Source organism: Rana temporaria, chromosome 2 (genome assembly GCF_905171775.1).
Source record: "Rana temporaria chromosome 2, aRanTem1.1, whole genome shotgun sequence".
NCBI lineage: Eukaryota > Metazoa > Chordata > Amphibia > Anura > Ranidae > Rana > Rana temporaria.
The window spans coordinates 465,519,359-465,537,164 of record NC_053490.1 but is presented as its reverse complement, the minus strand read 5'-3'; the positions used below and the strand labels follow the sequence as shown (position 1 = coordinate 465,537,164).

Genomic DNA, 17,806 nt, shown 5'->3' with positions numbered 1-17,806 from the left:
ACAGAACCCAATATAAACTTCTTGCATTACGGAAGACTCTGGGAGGAGCAGATGCCCCATATGTGGCTCTCTATCAGAAAGCAGCAGTTCTTCAGAATTCTTAACTGGTTTCACCACATTTCCACAAAGCAGTGGGTTCAACTTGAAAACGTTATGACCTCTGCAGATCTATTGGCTTTACTTCGAACTACCATCGATTATCTCTCTGACATCACAAAACAAACTCTTCTTCTGTTGGACCAGGCCATTACAAATCTGAGGATTTCACAATATCATGGCCCATGACACCTTTTTTTGGCAACCCAGCTTTCCCGTCTGCTTCTCAAGGCAATAGTTGTGGCCCTTGGACTAAAAGAAACCATTGTATCTCAACTAGATTTTGTTTATTTGTTCTATTGCAAATATTTCTGAACTTGAATCTCCCTCAACAGCATTCGGTTACTAATTACTTCTACAGAATACTTCTCTACCTCATGTGGTATCTCAAGTATACTCAATCTGCTCCTCTTTGGCCTACCCAGGATTACCCAAATATACATTTGTCTGAAAAAAAACTAAATTATCATTCTTTCACATGAGTGGAAGAAATGTTTTAAATTAACCCAGAAACTATCAATAGCCACCAGAATTGAGGAGAATGAACTTAAATTGATTACTAGATGGTACAGATGCCTTAATCATCTTAATCGCATGTATCACTATCCAACCATTTCTGATGTTTGTTGAAGATGTCACAAGTCAAAAGGGAATATGACACATATATGATGAGAGTGCCCACTGATTAAAACATTTTGGGAAATCATATTTGATATATAATGTAAGATTACAATGACACAAATTCCCAATTCACTAAATATAGCTTTACTATCCATAAAACAAGGCTCCCTTAAAATAATCAAGAAAGATATTCTTTGCAATTAAATTTCAGCAGTGAGTGTGGCGATTCCCCGCCATTATAAATCAGAAATCGTTCCACCTTTAGCAGAATGGGCAATAGAATTTGATTATTTTAGGGATCTGGAAAGAATGCTATCACAAGAAAATTACAGGTTGGAACAGTATAGAAATACCAGTAATACAGAATGTTCAGAACTTACATATGCAGCTTTCAATATATGGATCTCTGGCAATATCTTCCCTTCCTATGGGATCCCAGAGGTACACAGTTTTTGGGGTTTCCTTTATTTAAGTAACAGTGTTAAGAACCCTAAATGTTAATAGCCTGGTGAAATTAATCTGTATAATGATTAGCAGATACAGTCAACACTGTAACTTATATACTTATAAATATAGTTATCTATTATTTAAAATAGGGTACAAAGGAGGTGTTAGACTTTGGGGATGCATTCCAACATACAAATGAAAGATTTATACTATGTCTTCCTTGGTTTTAATTGATCTGGTATTTTGTTTGCTTTGTACCGTTTTGTGATATTACTTTGTTTAAAAAATAAATAAAATAAGATTGAGTTAGAAAAAAAAAAAAGGTATTAGCAGAATTTTTTTATGATTCCTTCTATTACCACTGAGGATTACAAATATGTAGGTTCCGCTTTAAAGTAAATACTTTTATCAATATGGGCTACAATTTTACATATTTGTTCCTTGCATATACAGGCTGCGCATATGAAGGGCTGCATCGCACAAAGCAAGTCAGTGAGTCACGGACATATTAAAAACAATACACTAGTCAATACAATACAATACAATACACTGTGGTGCTGAGCATATTTAAGTGGTTGCTAAGAAAGAGACTGAATAATTGCACACTGAAAGCCCTCTATAGTAGCTAATCTACAAATCTCTATATTTAATCAAATAACAAAAATATTGTACACTAAGAACGTGAAAACATCTAAAATAAAATAATAAAATATAAAAATTACTGTATGGAAAACACTAAAATAAGAACTAAAATGTGCACGCACTAAAAGTTTGCGTTACTTTTCTTTTACATCTAAAGGATTAATGGCAGGAATATGTTTTTTTACACCCAGTACCTGGTTCAAAAGGCAGGCATATCGATCCATTTGGACTGCATACCGTTTCTGTGCTGTAGATTGTGCTCATTTCATTTAGGATTTGATTCAGCTGTAAAACAGTATTGTAGATATTAAATGACCATATCAGTCTGATAAAATATATTTAAAGTATAAATAAAGCTAAAAATGTTTTTGTGGAAAAAGGTTAGAACCCCTGTCTGTTTTTCTGTTGGTGTCCTATTAGGGAGATTTCCCCTCACTTCCTGTCCCGGAAGGCACAACCGAGTGAGTTGAAATATTGGCTTTTCCTATCACTTTCAGAGCTGAATTACACTTTGGTGATCTGTTGCGATGCATTGCCACACATTATGTGTTAATGTGCTTTTGCATGTTAATGTGCATTGTGTTAGGGCAGTAGCAATGTATCGTGCATTGTATTCCAGGGCACAAAGCATTGCGTGTCATTCAAAATGAACCCCCCACTCTAAGGGCATTCACACCATCAAACAATATTTGTTCTCAGACCCACCCATATCCAGACAGCAAGCAGTTTTCCTGCTAGAAGCCATTAATATTATACTTACCCACAATTACTTTGCCCACCTTGATGACTTCTACTTGCAAATTAAAGGAACAGCGATGGGAACCAGATTTACCCCAAGCTATGTAAACTTATACAGGTATATGGGAAAATTTGAAAAATAATACATCCTCGCCAAGAATCTATACCACCAACATATTTTGTTCCACAAACATTATATAGTCGATCTGATTCTCATCTGACAGGGTGACATGGAGAAGATACCAGAATTCATGAATCATCTGAATCTAATCAATTGTGGCCAGATTCACGTACGGCGGCTCAAAGTTGTGCGGGCGTAGCGTATGTAATTTACCTTACGCCGCCGCAAGTTAGAGAGGCAAGTGCTGTATTCACAAAGCACTTGCATCCTAAGTTACGGCGGCGTAGCGTAAATGTGCCGGCGTAAGCGCGCCTAATTCAAATTGTGAAGAGGTGGGCGTATTTTATGTAAATATAGCATGACCCCACGTAAATGACGTTTTGAACAAACGGCGCATGCGCCGTCCGCGGTCGTTTCACAGTGCGCATGCTCCAAATCACGTTGCAAATAGTCAATGCTTTCGACGTGAACGTAACCTACGCCAAGCCCTATTCTGAATCGACTTACGCAAACGACGTGAAATTCTACGGCAGTTCCGACATCCATACTTAACATTGGCTGCGCCATCTTTTTGGTGGTTTATCTTTACGCCTGAAAACGCCTTACGTAAACGGCGTATCTTTACTGCGACGGGCGAGCGTACGTTCGTGAATAGGCGTATCTCGCTGATTTACATATTCTAGGCGTAAATCAGCGTACACGCCCCTAGCGGCCAGCGTAAATAGACAGCTAAGATACGACGGCGTAGGAAGACTTACGCCGCTCGTATCTTAGCAACATTTAAGCATATCTCAGTTTGAGCATACGCTTAAATGTAGGACGGCGCGGATTCAGAGTTACGATGGCGTATCTACTGATACACCGGCATAACTATACCTGAATCTGGCTATTGATGTCTAACCTTCACTTACCACACACCCAACCACTATAGACTACCTAGACATTACCATCCAAGGGAACACAGACGGATCAATTACCACCACCAATTTCTTCAAAAAAGCAGTAAGGCAAAAGTTATCTTGATTTCAGAAGCTGTTATTACAAACCGTGTCTGAAGAACATCCCATTCGGACAGTTTAAAAGCTTGCGAATGAACTGTTCAACTGACAACGATTTTCAACACAATCACAAACCTTAATATCTAGGTTCAAAACCAAAAGATACCCTAATCATTTAATCAAGGGAGTCTTCAAAAGAGCTCAGGGCACCTCATATGATGATTGCCTCGAACCATCCACCAGAAAAGAACTTACATATCCTTCATTGAATGCAACTTCATTACAAGGTACAACATAGACCACATTGACATGTTTCACAATTAGACCCACTTCTCTAATCCGATTTACCCCCGCAACCCAGACTCATTTTTTGGGGAGCAAAATCCATCAAAAATGATCTAGCCCCCAGCAGACTACCACCTACCCAACAACATCCCAAGTGAATGAAGATACAGGATGCTATTGATGCACCGATGCACACATCAGGTTTTTTTTTTCCTCAATTCAATATAATTTTTTATACAATTTTAATCTTAGTTTTTTTTTTTTTTTTTTACATTTCATTACATATATATATATATATATATATATATATATATATATATATATATATATATATATATATATATATATATATATGTATATATATTTATTTATATTTATTTATTATTATTTACATTTATTAATATTTTTCACATTTACAATTTTTACAACTCTTCTTATACATTGTCTCCCATCCCCCTCCTCCCCCAACCTCTGACCAGCCAATACTTTAAAAGTAATTTCTCGTACACATAAATCTATCCCTCCCTCTTAGGTTAACCTAATATAGCAACATCTACTCTGACCCATTTATTGAACCTAGTACCACCCCCACATCTGTCATTACGTAGCCACTCCCACCTGTCAAACTTCAAATGCCTGGCACCAAATCCCTCTCTCATTTTATTATTATTTACATTTATTAATATTTTTCACATTTACAATTTTTACAACTCTTCTTATACATTGTCTCCCATCCCCCTCCTCCCCCAACCTCTGACCAGCCAATACTTTAAAAGTAATTTCTCGTACACATTCCCACATCTGTCATTACATAGCCACTCCCACCTGTCAAACTTTAAATGCCTGGCACCAAATCCCTCTCTCATTGCTGCCTCTGAACACAGCCAGCGTTTGGACATCTATCGGTCTGGTCAGTAACCCCCCTGTTCTCTTTTTCATTTGATAATCCCTCGGCCTCTCTACCACACATTTCCGCATAAGACGCATTAAGGTGAAAAAACACAAGGGTCTACAACCCCTTTAAGTGTGGGAGACATGGTACCTCCTCCGCTCTTGACAGCTGTCAGAGCGGCTCCATTCTCTTCATTCACCAGGTTGCCTACTTCCAGACACCATTCTGCCTATCCTCACAGCCACTCAAAGTGTGGGAGGTTCCCCTCTTTTCACCCCAACATCCTTCCCTCTCTCTCCCACCCCACTCTTTCTTCTCTTCTCTTCCCTTCCCTCCAGCCCTCTTTTCCTCCTCACCCTTGAGCAATCAGTCTGCTACCCCTCTCCACATTCCAAGCTTTTGCATTCTAATATATGTCTTTATCTCACAGATCTATGTGCCAAAGGCACCCCCCCCAACAGGACCGTTATTTAGCAACTTTCATCAGCAGGTTAGTGTCGAGATTCCCCTTTATACTATCTGCACAATACTAGAGTACCCACAAAAGTATGGTCACCCCAGACGATGCAAGTTGTTGTGAAACGTGTCGGAACTCTACTGCTGCCATGCACATTTCTACATTGATGTCCTTTTTTATTCAACTAACTGTAAGTGTTTTTAACCGGTATTAAACATTCCATGTTTGTACGGAATCACACTATGTGCCTTTCATTTTCCTCCATGTACCCTGGGTATGGTTTCAATTTTCCATGAGTCATCTCCAAGCTGTTGATACCTCCCTCATCTGTTATCAAGTGAAGACTTCATTGTTTCCTGTTGATCGCATTTTCGGTGTTTGCTGGTATATCTTCTCATCTACATACGTATAGCCTTATTGACCCTTTAAGCGTATGCTCACTTGGGTTCAATATATCTGGTAAGCCTCCCCCTCTGGTGGTGGGTATTATCACTACATGTTTAGTTCATTAAGAATCACCGTGGGTTTGCAATAACTACTGTTGGAATTGGTTCATTCATCTATCAAGTTCACGTTTATTCATATGGACTTACACTTTTGTACACAGTTTTATTGATGTTGGATTCAGACAATCAGTGTCTTTTTATCATCATTTATCAGTTTATCCACAAATGTGAATGGGCCCTCAGTCCCAGTGTCAACAGTCACCAGGACAAATAGGGAGGGTGAATCTCCCCAGAAGAGGCACAGATATATATATATATATATATATATATATATATATATATATATATATATATATATATATATATATAGCAGTACAGTGGTTGGCTACTCTGCCTAGCAGCACTAGGGGTGTTGGCTTGATTCCCAACCATGGCACTACCTGTCTTGAGTTTGCATGTTCTTCCTGCGTCTGTGTGGGTTTCCTCTGGGTACTCCAGTTTCAGTCTTCACTCCAAAGACATGTTGGTAGGTTAATTGGCTTCTGACTAAGTTGGCTTTAGTATGTGTATGTACTGTATGTGAGATAGGGACTTTAGATTGTAAGCTCCTTGATGGCAGGTACTGATGTGAATGTACAATAAACATTATACACTATATTACCAAAAGTATTGGGACTCCTCCTGCCTTTACACGCACATGAACATAAATGGCAGCATTGCAGTCTTAGTCCATAGGGTTCAATATTGAGTTGGCCGACCCTATGCAGCTATAACATCTTCAACACTTCTGGGAAGGCTGTCCACAAGGTTTAGGAGTGTGTCTATGGAAATGTTTGACCATTCTTTCAGAAGCGCATTTGTGAGGTCAGGCACTGATGTTGGACAAGAAGGCCTGGCTCACAGTCTTCGCTCTAATTCATCCCAAAGGTGTTATATCAGGTTGAGGTTAGGACTCTGTGCAGGCCAGCCAAGTTTCTCCACCCCAAACTCGATCATCCATGTCTTTATGGACCTTTCTTTGTGCACTGGTGCGCAGTCATGTTGGAACAGAAAGGGGCCCTCCCCAAACTGTTCCCACAAATTTGGAATCAGGAAATTGTCCAAAATGTCTTGATATGCTGACCCCTTAAGAGTTTCCTTTAACTAGGAACCATAATGGGTCAAGCCCAACCCCTGAAAAACAACCCCACACCATAATCCCCCCTCCACCAAATAATTTGGTCCCTAAAGACATGGATGAGCGAGTTTGAGGTGGAGGAACTTCACTAGCCTGCACAGATTCCCAAACTCAAACTGATAGAACACCTTTGGGATAAAATTGGGGCAGAGACTGTGAGCCAGGACTCCTCATCCACATCAGTGCCTGACCTCACAAATGCCCTTCTGGAAGAATGGTCAAACATTCCCATAGACACACTCCTAAACCTTGTGGACAGCCTTCTCTGAAGAGTTGAAGCTGTTAAAGCTGCAAAGGGTGGGCCAACTAAATATTGAACCCTACGGGATGCCATTAAAGGTCATGTGTGTGTAAAGGCAGGTGTCCCAATACTTTTGGTAATATAGTGTATGTAACGCAATGCATAAATTGATGGTACTATATAAGTACCTGTAATAAATAAATAAAAAATAGATAAAAGGTTGTAAGCCTTCACCACTTTATACAAAATGAAAATCAAGTCCTGGAGATACTATAAGTTAGTTAACATTTTGTAATTTAGTAATACAGTATGGTGTTTAATGTGAGAGGTCCATACAGTCTGTTTCTCATCCTTACTCTAGTGTAGTTTTCGTTTGGTAGAGCAGATGTTCCCTTTTGTCCAAGATAGATAAGCTGTAATTTCACTAAATCGTCCGTGATTTGGTCTCGTGGGTATCTTGCGGAGAAGTCGCTGGCATTCTTGTAAAACGCAGACCATTTTGCTCCTTCTTCATTCTAGAATAAAGAAATATACATATTTTCAATTATGTTACCAGCAACTATTTAAAACAAATCTGTCCAGACTGTGAAAAGTTGTGAACTGTCAGCGTCTAGAGGCCTAACTGTAGATATAATCAATCCACATGTAATGACCAGTGTTAATTTTGGCAGCAAATTTCGATTTAGTTTTAGTCTTAGGACTCAGTGGCGTATCTAGGGTATGGCAGCCATGGTAAGTGCCATGGGCGCCATGGAGAGGGCGGCGGCAAAAAGCCACCCCCTGCATGAAAAAACCCCCACCGGCCGCCTCCCGCACTAATGTAGCTCCCAGCGCTGCGCCCGCCCTGCTAAAGCGTGGCGCCGGCACAGCAATTGCTAATATTTCTCCTTCTGCCTGGGGAGGGGGGTGACAGGTGCACCCAAGACGGCTGATGACTGACCAAACCGGATCCACATAGGGTAGTGGCTGCGTTTGATGGGCACAGTGGCTGCAATTGATATTTTTTTTTTCAGTTTGTTTGCGCCCCCCCAAAAAAAAAATTCAGCACCAGCCGCCAGTGGTCCCCGGTGTCCCTCTCTGTCCCCGCCGTGTCCCTGGTTATCTGAAAGATGGGTTTCAAATGTTTTGACAAGGGCGCAGTTTCAGTGCTTGCCATAGGCGCCATTTTCACTAGATACGCCTCTGTTAGGACTAACATGTAATTTTAGTTTTAGTCCCATTTTAGTCTGCAATTGTTTTAGTTTTAGTCGTATTTAGTCGACTAAATCTCCAGTATATTTAAGTCAACAAAAATCGAATGGTGTAATTAAATTGTAATGCATTAGTTAACATTTCTCTACAATGTCCAAACTAATTATATATTGCTGGAGTGAAAAATCGAATATGTTATTATTTATGGTATTGAGGTATGAACATGCACTACAGACCAGTGTTAATTTTGAAGTCAAATTTTTATTTAGTTTTAGTCTAAAGCCCTGTACACACGATCGGTTTGTCCAATGAAAACAGACCGATGGACCGCTTTCATCGGACAAACTGATCGTATGTGGGCCCCATCGATGTGTTTTCCATCGGTGAAAAAAAATAGAACATGTTTTAAAATTTTCCTATGGATAAAAAACTGATAGAAAAAAACAATCGTCTCTGGGGAAATCCATCGGTCAAAAATCCATGCATGCTCAGAATCAAGTCGACGCAGGCTCGGAAGCATTGAACTTCATTTTTCTCAGCACGTCGTAGTGTTTTACGTCACTGCGTTGGACACAGTCGGATTTTTGACTGATGGTGTGTAGGCAAGACTGATGAAAGTCAGCTTCATTGGATATCCGACGAAAAAATCCATCGGATTAGATTCCATCAGATATCCGATCGTGTGTACAGGGCATTAGTCTTTTGACTAAAATGCCATTTTAGTTTTAGTCATATTTTAGTCATCTGAATTATTTTAGTTTTAGTCGTAAAATAGTATTGATTTAGTCGACTAAAATGTTTTAGTCGTTTTAGTCGACTAAATTAACACTGCCAATGACACAGCCTGTCACTGATTTGTACAGGCTTCCTGTCTGTGGCTGAACATAAACACCTGACATCACCCACCTCAGAAATACGCTTATCTGGGTGGTGTATGGCCCTAAGTGGTCATATGCATGAGCCCTTACTCGGTATGTATAGGGTGTTAGTGAGTGAATGGAGAATGTTTTTCTGTTTCTCCCAAACCAGTGTTTGTATTAGCACTCTGTAGCCAGGCAGCTTAGCAGGAACCAATTCTTCACCAGAAACCAAAGTAAAGAAAAAGCTACATAACATAGGGGTGACATTTTTCAGAGAAAATATACACTAATCCATTTGGTTTATAGGACATTTTCTAAATGGCTAAAATTCTGATACATATCATTTGGATACCAAACCCACAAGCACTCATTTTAGAGATGACCTGACCTCCCCTGAAATTCTCCACAACGTTCTCTACAGTATGCACTTTAATGCCTCGAGAAAAAAAGTCAGACGGGCTTTTTTTCTAGGAAAGTCCGGTCGTGTGTAGCCTCCATCTGACTTTTTTTCTTGGAAGTCTGACGGACCTAAGATGGAGAACCTGTTGTCTTTCTTTCCGACGGACTCAAGGCGGACTTTTGCACGGTCAAAAGTCCGACCAAGTGTACGAGGCATTAGTGTTACTAAACCCACAACAGTAAAATCAGTCTGTATATGCAGTAAACCATGTTTGTTATTCTCACTGTGGAACCTGAGGCCCCGTACACACGGTCAGACCGAACCGATGAGAATGAACCGAAGTTCAGTTTCATCAGACCAAACCGACCGTGTATATGCCATCGGTCTGTTTTCCTTCGGTCCAAAATTTTAAAACATGCTTCAAAACCGAACCGATGGACCGCTGCCCGATCGGTCCAAACCGATGGTTAGTACAGAAAGCATCGGTTCAAAACCTGCGCATGCTCAGAATCAAGTTGACGCATGCTTGGAAGCATTGAACTTCATTTTATTCAGCACGTCGTGTGTTTGACGTCACCGCGTTCTGACCCAATCGGTTTTTGGAACGATGGTGTGTACGCACATCAGACCATCAGGCCACTTCAGCGGTGAACCGATGAAAACGGTCCGACGGACCAGTCACATCGGTTTGGTCCGACCGTGTGTACAAGGCCTGAGGGTTTAATCCTCTGTATTGTGTAAAAAGGCTGTTTGATCCTCTCTTCCCTGACTCTCCCCTTCTTCCACTGTCCCCAAACCATCTCCTGATAGAACAGAGCCTTGGGGCAAGCTGCACATGCTCAGTTTAGTGTATTGCTAGAGAGCTTTTTTGGGGGGGAGAATGCAAGGGGTTAGCATAGGGCCAATCAGCACTATGCAGAGTACCAGGGGTCCTGCAGCCTTATAGGACAATCAGAATAGAATGAAAACTCCTCTTACAAGCTTTAACCAGACACTGAGAGAAGCCACAAGACTGCTCTAACTGCTGATGAGAAAAAGTATTTAGTAGTTTTATACTTACGGAAATAATTGCATTTCCATGTTCTGTGTACAGTGGGAGACCAGATTAGTTAATGCAGGTTCTGGATTTCGAAACACAGTGTTTCTTAAGGCCCATACACACGGTTGGACTTTTTGCCAACAAACTTCAAAATTAGCACGTTTTCAAAAAAATCATAATGTGTGTACGCGGACAAACTTTTTTGGTTTTCATCGGACAAAAGTTCAGTCTGCAAACGGACAAACTTTTCGGCAACAAAAGTCCAACGGTGCAAAGTCCTATCATGTGTACAGAAATCCATCGGACTTTAGTCCGAAGTACAAACACGCATGCCCAGAACCAATGTTAAAATCAACCAACAATAGCAGAAGTTGACCAAAGGGTGGCGGTAAAGAGCAGAAAAGAGCAGAAAAACCATGTGATGTTGGTAAAGTTTTGGGAAAGTTTGCAGAAAAGTCCTGTCTTGTGTATGCTATGGGTGTTCCCGGCCAACGCCCTTCAAACAAAAATCCACGGAAAAGTTTGTTTGAAGTCCGATCGTGTGTATGAGGCTTTATGCCACGTACACACACGATCGGATTTTCCGTCAGCTGCTTGCTATGGGGGCACTCGTTCATGCTCGCTCCCGTGTTTCCATAGATGGCTCGGCCCGTCCCCACTCCCTCCTCAATGGCTGTGATTGACAGCTGTCTCTGACCCTTTGAGGAGGGAGAGAGCCAAGAGAGATGCTGCTGTAGTTCACATTACTGGATTGAGGTTGGGCTCAGGTAAGTATAAAGCCTCATCCACACGGTCAGACTTTTTAACAACAAACTTCAAAATTCCCAGGTTTTCAAAAAAATCCGACCGTGTGTACGCTCCATCGGACAAACTTTTTCGGTTTTCATCGAACAAAAGTTTGCTCTGCAAACGGACAAACTTTTTGGCAACAAAAGTCCTACGGTGATAAGTCCTATCCTGTGTACAGGAGTCCATCAGACATTTGTCCAAAGTACAAACACGTATGCTCAGAACCAATGTTAAAATCAACCAATAATAGCAACAGTTGACCAAAGGGTGGCGGAAAAAGAGCAGAGAAGAGCTGAAAAACCATGTGATTTTGGGAAAGTTTGCTGAAAAAGTCCTGCCGTGTGTATGCACACCAAGTTCACGGCCAACGCGGCCACGGAAAAGTTTGTTTGAAGTCCGACCGTGTGTATGAGGCATAGGCCGGGTACTCACGAGCAAACATGTACGGTGAAACCGGTCCGTCGGACCGTTTTCACCGTACATGCCTGCCAGAGGGCTTCTGTACGATGGTTGTACTAACCATCGTATAGAAGTCCGCGCGTAAACATTACGCGGGGCGTGTGCGTGTCGTCGCCGCGATGATGACGCGGCGATGACACGGCGACGTGGGCGGGCCTGCCATTTAAAGGCTTCCACGCATGCGTCGAAGTCATTCGACGCATGCGAGGGACGGCGGGCACTCGGACATGTACGGTAGGTCTGTACTGACGACCGTACATGTCCGAGCGGGCAGGATTCCAGCGGACGGTTTTAAAACACGTCCAGGAATATTTGTCTGCTGGGAAAAGGCCCGGCGGGCAAATGTTTGCTGGAATTCGGCCCGCTCGCGCCTACACACGACCGAACATGTATGCTGAAACTGGCCCGTGGACCGGTTTCAGCATACATGTTTGGTCGTGTGTACGGGGCCTTAAGGCATGCATGCACAGCAAAGTTTACATTCACGATAAGGCTCTGTGCGTGATGATGTGACTCCTGTGTGCATCCTGTAAAGTACAGTGCCTTGAAAAAGTATTCATATCCCTTAGAAATTTTCCACATTTTATCATGTTACAACCAAAAAACGTAAATGTATTTTATTGGGATTTTATGTGACATATCAACACAAAGTTGCAAATAATTGTGAAGTGGAAGGAAAATGATAAATGGTTTTCAACATTTTTAACAAATAAATATCTGAAAAGTGTGGCGTGCATTTTTATTCAGACCCCTTTACTCTGATACCCCTAACTAAAATATATTGGAACCAATTGCCTTCAGAAGTCACCTAAATAATAAATAGAGTCCACCTGTGTGTAATTTAATTTCAGTATAAATATAGCTGTTCTGTGAAGCTCTCAGAGGGTTGTTAGAGAACCTTAGTGAACAAACAGCATCATGAAGGCCAAGAAAGAGTATGGCACAACTGCAAACCTACCAAGACGTGGCAATCCAGCTAAACTGATAGGCCAGGCAAGGAGAGCATTAATCAGAGAAGCAGCCAAGAGGCCCATGGTAACTTTGGAGAAGCTGCAGAGATCCACAGCTCAGGTGGGAGAATCTGTTCACAGGACAACTATTAGTCATGCTCTCCACAAATCTGGCCTGGAAGAGTTGCAAGAAGAAAGCCAATGTTGAAAGAAAGCACCAAGAAATACTATTTGCAGTTTGCGAGAAGTGATGTGGGGACACAACAGACATGTGGAAGAAGGTGTCCTGGTCAGATGAGACCAAAATTTAACTTTTTGGCAGAAAAGCAAAACGCTGTGTGGCGGAAAACTATCACTGCACATCACCCTGAACACACCATCCCCACCGTGATACATGGTGGTGGCAGCATCATGTTTTGTGGATGTTTTTCTTTAGCAGGGACAGGGAAGCTGGTCAGAATTGATGGGAAGATGGATGTAGCCAAATACAGGGCAATCTTAGAAGAAAACCGGTTAGAGTCTGCAAAAGACTTGAGACTGGGGCGAAGGTTCACCTTCCAGCAGGACAACGACCCTAAACATACAGCCAGAGCTACAATGGAATGGTTTAGATCAAAGCATATTCATGTGTTAAATGGCCCAGTCAAAGTCCAGACCTAAATTCAATTGAGAATCTGTGGCAAGTCTTGAAAATTTCTGTTCATGGACGCTCTCCATCCAATCTGACAGAGCTTGAGCTATTTTGCAAAGAAGAATGGGCAAAAATGTCACTCTCTAGATGTGCAAAGCTGGTAGAGACATCCCCAAAAAGACTTGCAGCTGTAATTGCACTGAAAGGAGGTTCTACAAAGTATTAAATTGGGGGGGGGGGGGGCTGAATACAAATTCACACCACACTTTTCACATATTTATTAGTAAGAAATTTTGAAAACCATTTATCATTTTCCTTCCACTTCACAATTATGTGCCACTCTGTGTTGTTCTATCACATAAAATCCCAATAAAATACATTTACGTTTTTGGTTGTAACATGACAAAATGTGGAGAATTTCAAGGGGTATAATACTTTGGGCCAGATTCACAGAGCAGATACGACGGCGTATCTCCTGATACGCCGTCGTATCTGTTGTTCTATCTATGCGACTGATTCATAGAATCAGTTACGCATAGATAGCCATATGATCCGACAGGTGTAATTGTTTTACACTGTCGGATCTTAAGATGCAATACCGCGGCCGCCGCTGGGGGGAGTTTGCGTCGTAAACCAGCGTCGGGTATGCAAATTAGGAGTTCTTTCTTTCCTGGTTCCTTGTCAATCTTGATGCGCCACACGTATTGACGTATCACGTCGGTTCAGATGCTAACTGTGTGACCACGCCCGACATGTTTCGTCACATAGGACTTACCCATGAGTAAGTCCTATGTGATGAAACATGTCCGGGCGTGGTCACACAGTTAACATCTGAACCGACGTGATATGTCAATACGTGTGGCACATCAAGCTTGACAAGGAACCAGGAAAGAAAGCTTTCAAACAGAGGGCCGGATTCAGAAAGAGATACGACGGCGTATGTCCTGATACGCCGTCGTATCTCTGAGTTCTGCCGGTCGTATCTATGTGACTGATTCAGAGAATCAGTTACGCATAGATATGCCTAAGATCCGACAGGTGTAAGTGTCTTTCACCGTCGGATCTTAGGCTGCAATTCCAGGCTGGCCGCTAGGTGGCGCTTTCTGTATTTTTACGCGAGGAATATGCAAATGAGGATTTACGCCGATTCAGAAACAAACGACCGCCCGGCGCTTTTTTTTACTCCGTTTGCATTCGGCTTTTTCCGGCGTATAGTTACCCCTGCTATATGAGGGCTAGCTAATGTTAAGTATGGCCGTCGTTCCCGCTCCGAGTTTTGAAATTTTACGTCGTTTGCGTAAGTCGTTCGCGAATACGGCTGGACGTAATTTACGTTCACGTCGAAAGCAATGACATCCTTGCGACTTCATTTAGAGCAATGCACACTGGGATATTTTACGGACGGCGCATGTGCCGTTCAAGTAAAACGTAAAAAACGCGGGGTCAAGGGAAATTTAAATAAAACACGCCCCCTACATCCCCATTTGAATTACGTGGCCTTACGCCGCAACACATACGTTACGCCGCCGTAACTAAGGGTGCAAGTTCTTTCTGAATAAAGAACTTGCGCCCAAAGTTAGATCGGCGTAACGTATCAGAGATACGTTACGCGGGCTGGACAGATACGCCATTGTATCTGAATCCGGCCCAGAGTGTTTGCAGTGCGGTGGAGTGGTGAGAATGCCTTTGGCTGAACGTAGGTCCGCCATGACCATTATTACACCAGTTGAGGATATTGAGGAGAATTGTGTTGCTGTGATTCATTGCTGAATTTTAAAGTTCGTTTGTGAGTCCTGACCATTCGGTATTACACTATTGTGCACTTCCTTTTTTTCTTATCATCTATGTGGAGCTATTTGGATCACACTGTTGGCAACGAAAATCCTGTCTAATCTATTGGAGAGGTCTTGGTTTAAGCTTCTTTGCCAAAGCACGCGACTGTTAGGCTTATTGTTTTGGTGAGTGGCCAATTTGATGGGTGAAGGAATCACTGAACACATTTGGTGTGGTGGAAGACTCTGAAGATTACAAGTTCATTTATCACTTATGAACTTTTTGCTTTTCACTTTACATTTTTTTCACGGGTTCTATATATATTTTAAATTTCTGTTTATTTATAGCATTTGACATTCATTTTTTGAAAGCTATTATTCACATTAGTTACATTCATTTTTGTATCTATTATTTGTGTTTACTTTTTTAAGAGGAATATACACATATTCACTTTAGCGCTGCTCTATATTGCTGACACTCAAAAGTGGGTTTTATATATTTACTTATTCAAATAGAAGGAATCTGTAACAGCCATGCATGGCTAAATACAAAGGAAGGAAGTAATATTTTTTATCAAGCAATTAGCAAATAAAACCATTTTCTTTATTCAAGTCAAGCACTATTAAAGCGTTTTGCTTTTAGATGTTACAAAACCATTTCCTCTGCTCACATTAGTCTTTATCGTTGAAAGGTCTTTCAATTTCGTTACTTTATGGCCATAATATACTTTACATATACAGTATGTCACAATGCAACAATCCTAACAAGGCTGAGCTTTTTTAGGGTCAGTGTTACATTTATCATGCATTATCACTGTTTTTACAAGATCCTTATGCCGCGTACGCACGACTGTTTTCAATGTCATGGAAAAAAAACAACGTTTTTCTCAACGTGATTCTTGTCAAATCTGCCTTGCATACACACGATCGTAAAAAAAAATGCTCGAGCAAAGCGTGGTGACGTAGAACACGTACAACGGCACTATAAAGGGGAAGTTCCATTCGAATGGCGCCACCCTTTGGGCTGATTATGCAAATTTCCCTTCTCATAACTTGTTTCTGAGCATGCACGTTTTTTTCCCTGTCCTTAAAACCTACACACGACCGTTTTTCATGACGAGAAAAACAACAGCGTGAAAAACGTTGAGAAAAAATAGAGCAGGTTCTAAATTTTTAATGCCCATTTTTCTCGTCAAGAAAAATGCTCTGGAGCCTACACACAAGCGTTTTTAATGACCAATTACAAAAATGGCATTTTCTCGTCATGAAAAACGGTCGTGTGTACGCGGCATTAGAGTTGTAGAAGCGATATACAGTATAGAATGTCTACCTGATTATGTCTAATACAAGGTTCTTGTGAAAGCCTGTCATTTGTAGTTAAATCCTATGACCGTGCATTTCAATGCTTTGTATTCTTCTGTGCAGCCTTCCATATTAGGAGCAAATAGGGTGGTTACAAAGTCATTATAACACTTCCTATCGTGCAGTGCAAGTTAGTGATATGCAGGCTGAGAGAGCATTAACCACTTACGGACCGAGCCTGTTTTTCGGACTCTGTGTTTGCAAGTTAAAAATATTTTTTTTGCTAGAAAATTACTTAGAACCCCCAAACATTATACATTTTTTTTCTAACACCCTAGAGAATAAAATAGTGGTCATTTCAATACTTTTTGTCACATCGTATTTGTGCAGCGGTCTTACAAGCGCACTTTTTTGGGAAGAAAAATTCACTTTGTTTAATTAAAAAATAAGAAGTAATAAGTAGTAATAAGTTAGCCCAATTTTTTTTATATAGTGAAAGATAATGTTACGCCGAGTAAATTGATACCCAACATGTCACGCCTCAAAATCGTGGAATGGCGTCAAACTTTTACCCTTAAAAATCTTGATAGGCGACGTTTAAAAATTCTACAGGTTGCATGTTTTGAGTTACAAAGGAGGTCTAGGATTAGAATTATTGCTTTTGCTCTAACAAGTGATACCTCACATGTGTGGTTTGAACACCGTTTTCATATGCAGGCGGTGCTCACGTATGCGTTCGCTTCTGCGCATGAGCTCGTCGGGACGGGGCGCTTTAAAAAGAAAAAGAAACTTATATATTTTACTTTATTTTATTGATTTTAAAACAGTTTTTTTTTTTATTTGGGTCACTTTTATCCCTAATACAAGGAATGTAAACATCCCTTGTAATAGAAAAAAAGCATGACAGGTCCTCTTAAATATGACATATGAGATCTGGGGTCAAAAAGACCCCAGATCTCATATTTGGACTTAAATGCAATTTGAAAAAAAAATGGCCCTGTAAAACGTATGGGCGGAAGTGACGTTTTGACGTTGCTTCTTCCCTTCTATGGTATGGAGATGGGTGGGGGCCATCTTGCCCTCACTTGTATCCATTCCAAGGAGGGAGAGAGAGGACCTGATCGCCTCCGCTGCTACTGATGGCTCCGGTAAGCGTCGGAGGGCGTGGGAGAGTGGCGGGAGTGGGGCCCCTCTCCCGCCACCGATAACGGTGATCTTGCAGTGATCTCGTGGCGAATCCGGTGCAGAGACC

At 41.3% G+C, this 17,806-nt stretch overlaps 1 protein-coding gene across 1 annotated transcript in view; it reads right to left on the bottom strand.

Annotated features, from left to right (window-relative positions):
• ACE2 (angiotensin converting enzyme 2) overlaps positions 1–17,806 on the bottom strand; it is an 86,950-nt gene that overhangs the window by 63,981 nt on the left and 5,163 nt on the right. Inside the window, exons 2-3 of the mRNA XM_040338663.1 lie at positions 7,518–7,676; positions 2,001–2,091 (exon numbers count right to left, since the gene is read on the bottom strand). Coding sequence (XP_040194597.1) covers positions 2,001–2,091; positions 7,518–7,676 — 250 coding nt within the window. The remainder of the gene's footprint in view (positions 1–2,000; positions 2,092–7,517; positions 7,677–17,806) is intronic.